Source organism: Acipenser ruthenus, chromosome 9 (assembly GCF_902713425.1).
Source record: "Acipenser ruthenus chromosome 9, fAciRut3.2 maternal haplotype, whole genome shotgun sequence".
In the NCBI taxonomy this organism is placed as follows: Eukaryota; Metazoa; Chordata; class Actinopteri; order Acipenseriformes; family Acipenseridae; genus Acipenser; species Acipenser ruthenus.
Genome location: NC_081197.1, coordinates 24,726,859 through 24,742,176, shown reverse-complemented (window position 1 = coordinate 24,742,176; position 15,318 = coordinate 24,726,859). Strand labels below are relative to the sequence as shown.

At 38.3% G+C, this 15,318-nt stretch overlaps 1 protein-coding gene across 1 annotated transcript in view; it reads right to left on the bottom strand.

Annotated features, from left to right (window-relative positions):
• The window catches only part of LOC117406232 (dynein heavy chain domain-containing protein 1), a 304,176-nt gene that overhangs the window by 79,447 nt on the left and 209,411 nt on the right, over positions 1-15,318 (bottom strand). Inside the window, exons 26-31 of the mRNA XM_059029741.1 lie at positions 13,506-13,744; positions 12,317-12,497; positions 7,772-7,874; positions 6,806-6,955; positions 4,628-4,819; positions 3,509-3,940 (exon numbers count right to left, since the gene is read on the bottom strand). Of these exons, the coding sequence (XP_058885724.1) occupies positions 3,509-3,940; positions 4,628-4,819; positions 6,806-6,955; positions 7,772-7,874; positions 12,317-12,497; positions 13,506-13,744 (1,297 nt within the window). The remainder of the gene's footprint in view (positions 1-3,508; positions 3,941-4,627; positions 4,820-6,805; positions 6,956-7,771; positions 7,875-12,316; positions 12,498-13,505; positions 13,745-15,318) is intronic.

Here is a 15,318-nt window from a genome sequence, read left to right as displayed (position 1 = left end):
TTGTCTAACATGTTACAGCAGGTATATAAAATATTAAAAATACATCCCATCAGGACATCTGTTTTATCATCCACAGACGGACGGTTTGGATTTGGTCAGTCGTTTGGCTCAGGACAACCTCAAATCGTCTCAGCACCGGCAACAGCAGCATTAAAACAAAAATGCACTAATTCGAACCTTTCGACCAGGAGATAAGGTAATGCTGCTGCTTCCCTCAGAATCAAAATTATGTGCTAAATGGCAGGGGCCATATGAAGTGATTCGGGCTATAGGAAAGGTGAATTATGAAATTAGACAGCCAGATCGCTGTAATGAATGTGAAATTTATCATGTAAATTTATTAAAGCCCTGGCAGGCAAGGGAGGTCTCATTTATAGCTCCAGACAATGCAGAAGATGATTTAGGTCCCTGTCTAGAGACTACTAGCACTAAAATAATTTCAATGGGGGAACAATTGGTTCCAGATCAGCAACGGGAACTGTGTAAGCTTATTGAGGAGTTCTGCGATGTTTTTTCTGATGTGCCCGGCAGGACTAACTTGGTTGAATATGACATTGTCTCTCCCTCAGGTGTCACAGTACGAGACAGACCTTACAGGATCCCAGAAAGTTGACGAAGTGGTGCTCGCAAAGAGGTATGGGACATGCTCGAACTTGGGGTGACTGAACCTTCCAGGAGCAAGGGCGGTCTCAAAGAGTGGATAGGGCCTGTAATGGGTGAATTGCAAAAGTGAATTAGAGCCTGTGGCAGAGCGGTTGTAGTTCTGACGTCACGGACCAGGAAGAAGCAATACAAAACAAAGGCACAGGTAGGTAGGGGAAACGAGACACGAAATATACAAATAATAATACAGGGACGAGGTGTACCCCATCACAGAGCCCCATCACGCTGATTTTCTGCAACATGCAGAAACTGAGAAACACAAGAAGAGCTATGCTCCATTTTCATCACGGAGACTTACAGAAATCCCAGGTAGGTAGTCTAGTCCTTTTTCAATATTCAATTAAATTATATCTAATTATTTATGCCTAACTAGAACTTCAAAATATGTTAAGCTATAGCATTGTGAGCCTATTATACTATAGCTTACCCCATTACCATTAAAGATTGTATAGTATTTATCGAGATTACGCATAACTACAAGGTAATGTTGCTTTTACTCCCTGAAAATACATGCTACTCTGTCAGTGTTAAAATTAGAGGATAAGTTACTCCCAGTCCCAAAACCTTATCTGGAGCGCTGCACGTATTGCATGACAATAAACGTAGCTTATTGTTATCGTGGGTTTAAAACAAACATGCATGGGGAAAAAAAAATTGCAGTGCTACTCACCCCTGCTCAATTATTATTTATTGAACCCTAATCTTATAAACGTTTACCACAGAAAAATGCATTGCAAACTTAATGCTGCATATTGAAGCAGTGAGGTATGGTACAGCATATTAAAAACATGGTAAATGCACAGGATTTATATTGGAAAACTGCAAAAATCACTTTCAGTTTAGGGAGCCTACATAAACACTTGCTTGCTTACAGTGTAATAGGAACAACATTTTTGAAGCGAAAAGTAATATTAATTTAATGTAATAATTTGCATGAACCACAGAACTCGATGCGTCACTGCTAGTTAGTGTGATCCAGTGCGCTCCCCCTCTCCAGTAGTCTGGTGGGAGGCGAACTTCGTACCGAAGGTCTAGTTTAAGGAGGGGTTTGTTACAGGCGCAGTTTACAGTGCCTCTGGGTTTCTGATCGCATTAGATCCATGTGGCTGAGTGGTGATGTCAGAAACAGGAAATTAACAACACAGACAGGATGGATGAAATGGTAAATGCACTTGCTTGCGCGGGTTTATTGTAAATAAAAGGTTTGAACAAAACACAACACAGGACACAGCACTTGCGGCCAAAATAAACAGACAAACAAAATGAACAGACACTAACAAACAGGGACGAACACTAAACAAACACGTACCGTGCTGGTCCTCTAGCACCACGTAGCAATTGCTCATTGCTATTATTTTTCTCTCCTCACTTTCTCCCGTTCCTTCGCCCTGAACACACAACCCAGAGTGAGTGCTTTGTGCATCTATATATACTGTTGTGCCGGGATTCAATTACTAATTAATTATTCACTTGAATCCCAGCACGTGAACTGATTCTGTGCAACCCCATGCTCACATATTAAATACGTTAAATGCACGTGAAGTGAAGTGCAATCCCCGTGCCTAAATACAATTATACATTTTAAACACTTGTGCTCATTACCCACATAACTACAATACTCCAACATTAACACACGCAACATACAACATATAACACACAAATACACACAGGGGCGGGGCACATTACCACAGGGACATAGTGAGGTGATCTCTTCCTTGCGATGGTTACGCTAAACCGAAAGGACCTGTATAGAGAAAAGTACCCTGAGTGTTTTGTTTGTTTTGTCTGTCTTGTCTTTAATAGAACTGTTTGTTTATTATTAGATTAGCCGGCTAACATGATCCGGAGCTGTCGCTTAAGGCCAGCACTAAAACTGGACAAAACTGGACATTGTACCATGGATAACTTGTACTTCACCACGAGCACTACAGCTCTCATTTTGGACTTGTGACCGTGTTTGTGTTTTGTGTGTATGTACTGGATTATTGTTATTATTTATGGGACCACAACCCATAATTATCCACGACGCAATACGCATCGCTGTGTATTGCCAGCCCTCCTTTTGTTTACTGTTTGGTCATCAGACCGTTTGGATTTAAAAAATAAAACAGAAACCATTTCACCCGTACTTTGTTGTCTGTCTTTCATTGTTGGATTACTGCACCTGCACACTAATTACCACTTTGCCACAAGGCAATATCTACGTTTTTCAGTCTACCAATTTCCTGTGACACCAGTGCTGTGTTATATTTTCTTATCATGTATTAGGCTATTCATTCGGTTAACAATGTAGACTGTTTATTAATACAGTAGACCAACTTTTAATTATTTCAAAAAACAAATGACATTTTAGACTTACCTTTGAGGTTCTTCTGTAGCTACAATATGTGTTGTATAATTTATACCAGCACCATGTCAAACATGTCATCTGTTTTTAATAGATCTGTTTTGAATTGATAAACCACTTTTAAAAAAACAAACAAAAAAAACCAAAAAAACACTGCCACAAAGGCTAAAATAATATACAAAATCAAACACCTGCAAACTGTATTGAAGTATTGAAGGTGGTATCTGTCTGTTTTTTCAAAACCCCCTCAACAATCAAACTCCAGGTAAGTAGCTGTCAATTTCAATTTGACATCTATTCACAGCTTAAAGTTTCATGCTTGCTGCAGAATAGGTTTTCTTTTCACAAAATGTGTTTGGTATTAGGAGGTTATTAAAGCAATGATCCCTACATTTTGCATTGGATTAACATAACATTATATGCTAGTTATTACATTTTGCGTTGGTACAGGGGCCATGCTTAAACAATTCAGTGTGCATGTAATAACACACAGCTCACCTCTGCCTTGGCCATCCAGTCTGTGATGTACCCCTTCACCAATTGGGCAGCATGCTGAACATCCTGCTCTCTGATCTCAGCTTGCTGTTGTTTTTGAGTTAGCTCCTTGAGATGCTGGGATACTTTGTCGAGCAGTCTACCTGCCTCCTCAAAACTCTCCCTTGCTGTCTCCTCCAGCATCCTTTCCTTGTTCAGCTTTGCCCTGGTCTCTGCTATCAGTTTCTCAGTCTTATGTAGACGGGCAAGCTCTAGGGCCTGTTGGCGCAACAGGCAGCCATACTGGTACACCGCACAGACCCAGAGACAGAGCGCCTCGGCAGGCTGACTTATGTCCCGAATCACTTCCGGCTTGAATTCAGGATTGTTTATAAACTTTCCCAGTGCTTCTAAAAGAGCATTTGGAATGCTGCACTTGTCATAGAATTCCAGATTCTGGGGCAGAAAGCAACAAATTATATGTTAGAACTGTCTCTGAAGGACCTTTGTTCACCTCTCTCTGTGCCCTTTGATTAGTCATACAAGGATGCATGGCATTTAAACCACTAACATTTTAAACATTGCCTAAGCCATAAGAAGTCTAATGAGCTGTTGTCATTTGGTTATAATTTCAACAAAGGGTTAAAAAAGTCTGTCAGATGTGTTTTGTTACCCATCATGACTGAAACTGACTTGATGATACATAACAAAACAAATGAGGCACCCCGTGTTATCTTTTTTGTCCAACCCCCTTTATATCCTATACTATTTCTCTAGCTAACTTAAATGGAAAGTCTTGTGTAAATCTTGTATATATTTTACCTCAGTTCTTCTTCCCTGGTTAACTTTGCCTCAAGTGACGTGAAATTAATTTTCTATTAATTTACTTTAATTTCAAGAAGTTTGTGTACAGAGGACCCTATGATATCTTCTCACCACATTATTTACTGTATAATAAATATTAAAAAAAACTTAAGTATTCTTCTCCCCTCCTCCCCAGTTCTAGTTTTATTATGCTCAAAGTTTATGGCCTTCCTTATTCTAGAATTATTCTTCTCCACCTTCGCATCCACATTCCATCACATCTTTATCTTTTATCTCCAAACCTTATCTTTCTAAATGTATGGTTATTAAACCTTTCACCTGGAAGAAATTGTTCTGTCCAATCAGCTGCTTTGCACTCTCCCAGTTCATGGGTTTTCCAAACATCAAACACAGCGCATCTGTCACAAGGCAGACCTTTTCAGGTGGAACGCGGTAAGACCGGATCTCCTCCAAATGCTGCACTTTTAAGGACTGTAGGGCATTCAGTGCAGCCTGGTACATTGGACTGACCTGATGGGGACCAAGGGCATCAGTAAATAGGGCATCAGTAGTCCAATACAGTTCCAAGAATATCAAACTGGATTTTGTTGCTTATCCTACCGTGGGTCATGCAAACATGTTTTCCCCTTCCTCAAGATTTAGGTTGTTTTCTTATGCTACTTTACTACAGTATGGGGTTGTTCAGGCAGATGTTCCATATAACCAATACTGTACCTGAAACGTCTCTTTACAACACCCACAGACTACTGATTTACTGGTAATATATGAAACTCATGGTTTTAACACAGACATCATTATTTAAGTAGAAAACATTAAACCACAATGTAACATTAAACCTCTATGAAAAGACATTTCTAAAATTTCTAAAATAATTTAGTGATAATTTGTTTTCTACTCTTAGCGTTGCTTTTGTTTGAGGAGGGCTTTACCCAAAAATTCACCAAAGTCGCAACACAAAATGTTGTTGATCAATATCTAATGTACCTGTTTCTAAAAATCCATGAATGCTGTGTAACAAAATGTAAGGGGTGTTAGCAAAGAGGTACGGCCGGTGCTCAAACTTGGGGTGATTGAGCCTTCCAGGAGCGAGTGGTGCAGTCCAATTGTGATAGTGGCCAAAAAGGATGGCACAAACCGCTTCTGCGTTGATTTCCGTAAGGTAAGCTCTATTGCCAAGTTCGATGCCTACCCCATGCCTCGGGTCGACAAGCTTCTCAATTGACTGGGAACGGCTAGGTTTACTGGCAGATCCCCTTAACCTGCTGTTCTAGAGAGAAAACTGCATTTTCAAAACCAGAAGGGCTGTTACATTTCACAACCATGCCGTTTGGGCTACATGGTGAACCCTCTGCGTTTCAGAGACTGATGGACCAGGTTTTACACGCACAACGTGAATATGCGGCAGCATCTTGTCGATCTTGTCACAGACCACGCCCCACTCGAGTGGTTAAGCACAATGAAGGACAGCAAAGCCTGGATAATACGGTGGTATATGGCATTGCAGCCCTTCGTGTATCATAGGATTCACCGTGCAGGGAAATAATGATTCAGTCGAGTGTTCCTTCTGCTCTACTCTGAGCGGTGGGATTTGTGACAGAGACAGAATGATTCTTGGTGATGAATCTCCCTCCCGACCTGGGAGGGCGCTGTGTAAAGGGAACAGAGTACTCTGGACTGGATGGCCAGACAATTCATTTACAGGGTTAGACGGAAGTCGGTCATCTAGAAAGGGGACGGAGCTACAATACACTAAATCATCGACCTGGAAGGGAAACGATGTGGCAGCCGTGGATTGGAGGAGCGGTTGCACTAGTTAACCAAAGGGTCATGATTGACGGTATAAAAGGGGGCATAGCAAAGTGATCTGTTCATTGTTATAGTTAAATGCTAAACCGGAAGGAGACTTGTATTGTAATCGTGAGTGTTTTGTTTGTTTTGTCGTGTCTAAAAACTGTTTATTTGTTGTTATTAGACGGCTAACACGATCCAGAGCTGTCGCTAAAGGCCAGCACTAAACCCGGACAACACTGCACCTTGTTCACAAATAACTGTATTTACACCACAAGCACTATAGCACTCACTGTGTTTGTGTTTTGTGTTACGTGTGGGTGTTTAGGAACGGGACCAACCCGTGGATTAAAACAGAGCAATACACGCCGCTGTATTGTCTATTCTCATTGTTATTTACTGCTGTTTGTCATCAGACTTTTGGATTGTACAAATAAAAATACCATTGCACCTGGGTTATCGTTGTCTGTTTATTGATCACCACAGCATTCCTGCACCTGCACACTGTTAACCACTTTTCCACAGTAATCCATTAACTATTTCATGACAGATTTGGCTAATATTTACCACAGTAAAATAAAAATAACAATGTATATAACAATTATTTTCCATCATTGTATGGTAATGGTATTTTGTCATTTGTATCCTGTCAATAGGAAACACTAAAATGATACCACTGGAAACTAGCTGATTGGACTGTGTTCTGACCTCATTGACAGCCACTGTAGTCTCTGCCTGAATCTGCTCCAACTGCTCAGAGAGCCGGGATAAGATATTCTCTACTTGAAGAGAACGCAGTCTTGCTTGCCTGTAATTGGCCTTCTCAGACGCCATCTCTTGCTGATACTGTTCTTGCAGCTATGGAGACACAATCAACAACACTGGAATTACTGTGGAGTCAACACAGACTGGCAAATAGATTTTAGAAAGGTAAGCAGACAGAAGGCTCTTAATGTTTAAGGACAGTTTTTTGACTGTTCATAAACTTCTCTAAACTGTGTTTTGAAAATATAAAACGAAACTAATAAACCTTCTCTAAACGAGCTGAAAGTTTTATGAACTGAAAAATCTAAAAACTGGTTAACAGGTTTTGTGAATAGGGTTCAGAGACGGGCACAAATAGAAATAGCCCAAAAAATAAATCCTGTGCATGTTTATAGTGCTGGGGCGTGGGTTATTTGTTCCCTATTTACTAACTTGATTGCTTACATATGGTATCCCTGAATAGAAAATAGTTTTTCAAATATACGCAAATTACTTTAATGAGCAAGTCTTTTCACAAGTTCAGTTGTAATTATTTAAACGTTCTCCTGTTTGTCAACTGTTTACTGAAATGACACAAAGCAGTTGGTGGGTAAGTGGTGCACTGATGCACTGTACTAAATTTATCGTGTCTGCATTTCAAGCCAAATCGAATGCCCAATTACCTTTGTAAAACGTTTTACGTAACTCAATAAAATACTTTGTTGCTGTGTTGTACAATATGATATAATTATTAGTTTTATTTAAATGACTTTGAATTACTGTAAATATAGATTGATATTCATGAAACTATTGTAGATTTTTTTGTAGGCATTTACTATGCACAATCAGTTCTATCAGGTCAGTGGAGATCCTTGTGAAAAAGGCCTGGATCAGTCCATACAATTAATACTAACAACTTGGTTTTCCTACCTGTAAAGCCACAGCGACCTGTTGTCTCAAGGACTCCACGACCGCTCTGTATTTCTCAGCAGTAAAAATGGACTCATTCAGTTTGGCTAGCGCTGCTCTCAACCTGTAGAAAATGCAGATACAGCAAAACTTCAGATTTTGACATTGTCCCACGTTATCTGTTTATACAACACTTAAGGTCGTTTCAGCCAATCGAAGCACACATAGGTGTTAAGTTATTACACAGCAACAGCACAAACATGCAGTTATACTGCTAATAATCTAATTCTAGCCATTTAGTTATACTACAGACCTTGATGAAAATTGTATCACAGCTGAATTTAACTTAGACCCCATTCACACTACTGTGCTGGCCACATTTGCGGTTTAAGGTGCCTTTGCACGTTCACATATGTTCACATACTACAATGTGGCGAATTGCTTTATTTATTTATTTTTTTATGGAAAATTAGCCTGCACTCAGAATGGAAGCACACCAGCGACCCCTGTACACTGGTCGGGCACCTGCAGGCCTGCCTGTAAGTTGTCCAGAGCTGCATGGTCCTCCGACGCTGTAGGTCTGCGATGGCTGCATGGCGGGCCTGCAGAGTGAATAGAAGCGCACGGCTGACGGCACACGTTTCGGAGGACATGTGTGTCCGCCTTCATCCCTCCCCAGTCAGCGCGGGGGTGGCAGCGGTGAGCCGAGTTGAAATAAACAATAATTGAGCTTACCAAATTGGGGAGAAAATAATTAAAATAATTAGCGATTCCAAATTTATAAACAAAAAAAAAGAAAAAAAAAAGAACAGAGATACTGAGACCGTGAAATTCGTCCTTGTCAAACTTGTTGATCCGATCTTTCGGGTGATTGTTATTGTCGGCATCTTTGAACAGCTCTGGATTACTGACTGAGTAAACTGAAGCCTCATTCAACACTAATAAAACTGCTTCCGGTATTCAAGTTCAGACAGTTATGTTTACGTAAATGTAAAGCTAAGCTGCCTGTGTTAATGTTTCCATATGGTACATGTATTGTTTTGGTTATTATCAAACAAACAAAAAAAAAGGCTTGCATGCTTTTTGTCCCTCCCCAAATGTAAAACAAGAAAGTCTCCGACATCATAGAAAATCCATGTTTTACCTTGTTCTGCAGCAAACAGATTCCTAGGATCCCTGCTACTGCTCTACATAATCTAACTGGTCATGTGATACGAAATGGTGACCCTAAGTATGCTTTGCGTTCATATATATGTAAAGGGCGGCCCTGGTCCTGGATTGCAGGCCCTGTGCCACATCGAAACGGTGGCCTAAATCTAGGCCGGCCCTGGGCTGCCTTTTCTTTTTTGCAGCGTTCACATGAGAAAAGGCAGTCCTGGGCTCCTTAAATCTCAAGTGTGAATGGAGTCTTATATACCCTTATACCAGAAGCTGAAGTACTTATATTTACATAGTATACGTGATGACATGAGATTCTGGGATCATAAGCTACTAACAACCAAACGAGCAAGATGGGCTGAATGGCCTCCTCTCATTTGTAAACATTCTTATGTGACAGGTTATTTATTTACCCTTACAAAAGATATACAGTAGAGAGTCAATTATCTGATCTTTGATCAACCGTACTGTCTAATCAACCAGATGCACCTGTAATCACGTGATGAATTACATGAGGTGTATTACGCACACTGCTGTTAAAACGAGACCCAAAAAACTAGCAGACTGAGGCAAATGAAAGTTACAGAATTATTCAGACCACCAAAACCTTAGCGGTGTGTGCTTTAAATTGTTGCAGTTAAGCAAATTATAAGAGTCACCTTGTTCTTGATTTTTCTTCTATTTCATTAGTAAGAGCTGGAGATCTTGTCTATGTTATTGAGCAGCTAAGAACTTTGATTGTATTCATTTCAATTGCACGTTATTACATGCCTTAACATCAAGTATCAAAGTACAGAAACATTTTACTGAAGTTTTGAAGTTTAATGATTCTTAAAGTTCTGTAATGTGTCAAAGTCGTATTGAATTGTATTCTTTGATTACAGTATTTAATTACCTTAACTGTAGGTGTTAAAGTTTCACTGAATTGCATTAATTTAATGATTTGTAAAGCTTTGTAATTTCGTATGCTTAATGTGATAGAATAGGTTACAAGCTATATATCATCAGTAGGTACTTGTGTACATTATTAAAGGTACAGTAATTATTAATACCTGTTTGATTATCCATGCAAATCGATTATGCAAACTAGTATCAGTCCCAATTAATTTGGATAATTGACTCTGTACTGTACTACAATATAACTGTAAATAAAAGTACAAAAACAGTATGGGTTCAGTATTTTACAATACTTAGCAGAGTCGATTTGGTCTATTGGATCAATGTATAGCCTGCCAGGCTAAGCCACATTTGAAATTTTTTCTAGCATTTTAAAGCACCCGAGAGTCCTCATGGATTTAGGGATAATTCGGCATGACGCCGTACTTAATACTTTTAGAGGTGTTGTGAGTCAGCATTTACATGCAGAGCAGTTGAAGATTCAATTGCTTCCAGATTGGCTATAGTCTGTGCGCAGTGAAGTATAGAAATCTTTTGGTTTTGAGGTGGCTGATGATGGAATAGTAAAACAATATAACAAGACCTTGTTTTTCTCCATGGATATTGTGAAGCAATGCACCACTAAGTTCAAGTAAGTTTTTGCTTTTCTTATGTAAGTATCTGGTAACATGTGTATAGGTACAGTATATATATATGTTTGATATTGCAATTGTGTTACTGTCGGCGCTGCTTTATCAGGACACCTCGGGAGAAGTAAAAATATCCCTAAGCAGCTGTCCCAATTAAACGACATTCAGTCACACTTTTTTGTTTGTAAATGAAAATAAAAATAATTCAATTACATCACATTATGATTCAAAGTTAAATACATAATTTAAAATCCAAGTCAATTGTTTTTTTTATTCCTAAACAAAATGAATCGCTGTTTTATTTCTACATGTAATGCAAAATAATTCAATCACATCTTATCACAACAAGAGGCACCTGTGATGTTAACATTTTCTTTGCAACAACAGCCTGAGAAACCACAGAAGACTCATCTCCTTCAAGAGTTAAACGTGATTTACGCAAGTCACTGTAATCATGTACTCAATGCACTCATCAGTTGAAAATACTCTATTCCAATTAAACGAAGTGACGTCCCAATTAAACGGCATATATGGCATTGGGAAGAACCACCTCCCAGAGTTGTATCCCATTTAAGCAGAGATCCCGATTTATCAGTATCCCGATTAGGCGGTGCCGACTGTATTATATTTTTCTGTGTTTTCAAGACTTCGATATTATTGATATCGAAATACGTGCACGATATCGATATACAATTTTCATATCGATGCCCACCCCTAATTTAAATATATCATTGTAATCGATGTAGATTGTGTAAAATAATTTGGCCCAATTATAAAAATGTTTATAAGCTAAATGGTTTTAAGTCACCAACAGCAAACTGTTTATTAAAAAGAAAAGTTGGGGAACAGAGATAATGGTTTCATAAACTCAAAGGTGGCTCTGTGATGGCAAATTTCGCCCCCTCCCCCCATAAAAGTATATTAACAAACGTTATTAATACATTATTAATGTATACGTTATTAATGTATTTTATCACACGCAGATCAATGTAATGTAAAGCATCCAGAGATGATAAATAACAAAAGCAATAAAAGTATAACATTATGATTAAATACCAATATAAAACACACAAATATATTGTTGTTTTATATGCTGTTCACTCTGAATCACGAAACGCAAATCACCACGTGACTTGTTTAGGACTACAGGGGGGACAGGGTGTTGAAATCTGCCATGACACTGTACAGTGTTCAGTTGCAGTTCTACCACAATAAATTCAGTTTGTTACCACAGCATTAAACTGCTTTTACTTTCAATACTTTTTTCTAGTTGTTGTTGTTGTTTTTTTGCTGTTCCATCTGCCAAAATTAACCACGATAGTACAGTTTTTTTTGTGTGTTAATTTAGTAGTCGGCAATGACTCGGGAGGGGCAAAGACAAACACACGCTGTCATCTGAAGTGTGTGCCATCAGCCGACCGCTTCTTTTACACACTGCAGGCCCACCATACAGCGTCAGAGGACAATGCAGCTCTGGGCCAATTGTGCACCGCCCCAACTGGCCAACTGGCGACGTCAAGGCTATAGGGCGCATCCTGCACTCCAAGCGGAGCGCCACTCTGTGTTTTTTTTTTTTTTTTTAATAAACACTGATAAATTCCCGGAAAATTTAAAGAAAATTAAAAACTGAAAATGAAGGGCCTTAAGTATATTGTAAATTTAAGCGTGCACTTCTGTTTGGAATGCAACCTACATTTTGGTTGAGGAGGATTTAAAGTGTTATAATAAAAAAAACAGACTTTTAAAATAATTGTATTAATTAATTAATTGGTAGTGTGAACTTGGCATATCAGGGCTTCATTGGGGTAAGCCAGGCAATGCCTATATAGTGTGAAAGCGTGCAGATGTCTGATTGTCAGTTGGGTATACCTGCCCATCTTACCTTTGTGCCCTGTCCCTGTTTTGTGACAGCTGTGCAGAGACTGTGTGGAATCTGTCAGTGAAGTCAAGGAACGTCTGGAGGCTAAAGAAAGACAGCTTCGGGGTAAGGTGGGCAGCATATCTCAAAGATGATTGGTGGATGCAGGCCATCGTTCTTGTGATATCAGTCAGTGAACACATCTCTGTGTAGAAATATGAGAATTAACATTGTATATGTACATTGAGTGAACTAAATATACTGGAATAAAAAATATTTAGTTACAATATGAAAGTGTATTTTCATTGGCAACACTATTTTATTTAATGCTGATTTGTCTAAAGGCAAATGAGTGGGGGGTGGAGAGAGTACATAGGTCTTTATAGAGTGTGATGTATTGGAGAGACTAATGAGACCAAACAGTAAAGAAATTAAGGAAATCACAGTAACATTTACTGGCTTAATTGAAAACTACAAGCGTTGAGAAGAATTGTCATATGTACATACATATCCACATTTACTAAAAGAGAATTACTGTCAACATAAATAACAGCATTTTGCATTGTAAAGATAGGGGGCGGTCAATACCACTGTATATAACAGTTGCTATCATTAATGGTGGTGCAATCTAGAGAAAACAATCCTTATGTTTCAGGTAATTTATTATCTAAGCATGTATTTAGAACTGCTAAATTAAGTTAATATAAAGAAGCAACCAGAAGACATTTTTGGCATACATTGCATTGGCCATGAACAAATGTTCAAATTGATCCTTGCTGTTAATTGTCAGTCAGATGATGCTAGTGAGAGGCCTCAGGAGCAATAACAGGGATATTGTAGTTTTAGCATCTATGCAAAATACTTATTTTACAAAAGGCGGTAAAAATACAGTAGTTGCGTTTCCATTAACTCAGGAATGTTTTACTTTTTAAAATTTGTATTTGTGCAGCCGATCATAATGGGATATTTTAGTGAAACACAGCAGAAGCTACAGTAATACTGTCTCTTTTTGCCCTCATGTGTGAATGCAATTTAAAAAATGCAGAAAATCTCCTTATTCCCCATCATTCCCTGTTAGTTTGTAAAGTTATTTATCTTTCAATCAAACTTGAAATATCAACAGAGCTGACCCACAGCAGCATAAAATAGTTATAACTGAGAATGGCAGTTGTAAACCTGAAGTAGCCCCAGTGTAAACTTGGTAAGCACTGACCTTTGCTCTCCTGCCCAGGTGGGAGAATATTTCCCAGTAGACGGGAGGTAGCCACCTCTGTGAGAGACTCAATTGACCAGGACTGGTAAATCTCCACAGAGCAGCACAGCTTTAGCAGTTTGGCCATGGAAGAAGGAGAAGGCTGTGCTGTCTTTTGGGACCAGTCATTCTCTCCCCTTTCCTGGTTCACTGACAGCAGCAGCAGCACATGCAGATTCCTTTGCACTTGTCTGTAATACCTGGAAAGAGACAAGTATATGACAGGTGTCTAATTCAACCTGTGGTATAACACTTCCCTTTTTCTGCCATAATTACATTTTGTAACAATTGTAATAAAGGAAATTGTGTGTTTGCCTAATATTGGCAGTTTGACATTTACAAAAAAATGCTTATTTTTGCAATGAACTATTATATACATTTAACACTAAAGACATACAATACTTTTTACCTACTGGACTTCAACTTTCATCGTATTTAATTTCTTTATTTTTGCTGAACAGTGTGTTATTTGTGCTGTACTTGCAGGCGGCTTTACGATTGCAAACTCATTTCTCACCACATTTGTATTTAAACTCCCTTATAAATTACTTATTTTCAAATAAAAGTACCTGCTTTATTCCTGTTGAGCTTTCATGTAGTTTTCAAAGCTGTTGTTAAAAAAGAGTTGTATGTGGTAGTGGAACTGCAATTGTTACCTTTTCACTGCTATTTTGTAATTTAAATAAAGACTGTATGTTAAAGTGCAACTGTGTCTTTACTTAGTTGTGAGCTTGTTTGAAGAATTCTAATTACCAGGCACTGAACAGATATCCTCATTCTACTCAAATCATGTAAAAATGTGACCATGCTGGCCCCACCTGCTCTACATATATATATATATATATATATATATATATATATATATATATATATATATAAAGAGACAGTGGAGTGGACAGTACTTTATGTGTGTGCACTGGGTTTGACTAGATTTATGAAAATACAAGTTGCATCATTTTTTTGTGAAATAAATGGTCAAGGTTACAAAACAAGTCACAAAGTACTTGATTACAGCACAAGGCACAATGCAAAAGCTAATACGACTCTAAACAGGATCCTGTAAAAAAAAGTTGTGTTCCAGCTTGCTACATAAGATAGATACAGTACAATATAGACTAATTATAAACAAAGAGAGCCCTAAACAGGTATGTCAATGACACCCCCAGCCATGGCCATCAATTCAACATGTACCCTTCAAGGACCAAGCATTTTTCATTTCTCATTGTTTGGCTCAGGAGACTCTGGATACTATTATACAATTCTCCAGGAACTATAAAACAAACTGATTTGCCACTTCAGTAAGTAAAACAAAGATATTTTTCAAAAGCATACTTTTTATAAAAAAAGTATTATTTAGTAGATTTATTCACCTGAGTGATTTTATGAATTTAGAGCCTTTTGTTAAACTAACAATACATGGTTCAGAACTGACCATTAATTTTAAAAAGAAATAATACAGAGAACACCTACATTATATAAATGAATCACTGTCAGAAATGATTAATCTAATTGTCAACCATGATTTGACTAATTGTCTTGCCATCTTGAAATTCTGTAGCGTGGAAACGTTTATATTACTGTGTGCAGATCAATTTCTGTACATAAACAGTATACATATAAACACATAGTATCCTATTATCAAAGCAGTATTTTACAAACAGCAAGAACAACAGAATAAATAGTGCTGAATAAACTACAATACACTATTGAACTTGAGAGGAAAGGTAGTTCCTTGCGCCAAGTTATCAGCGAAGCGGGAGAACTGCCAGACTCT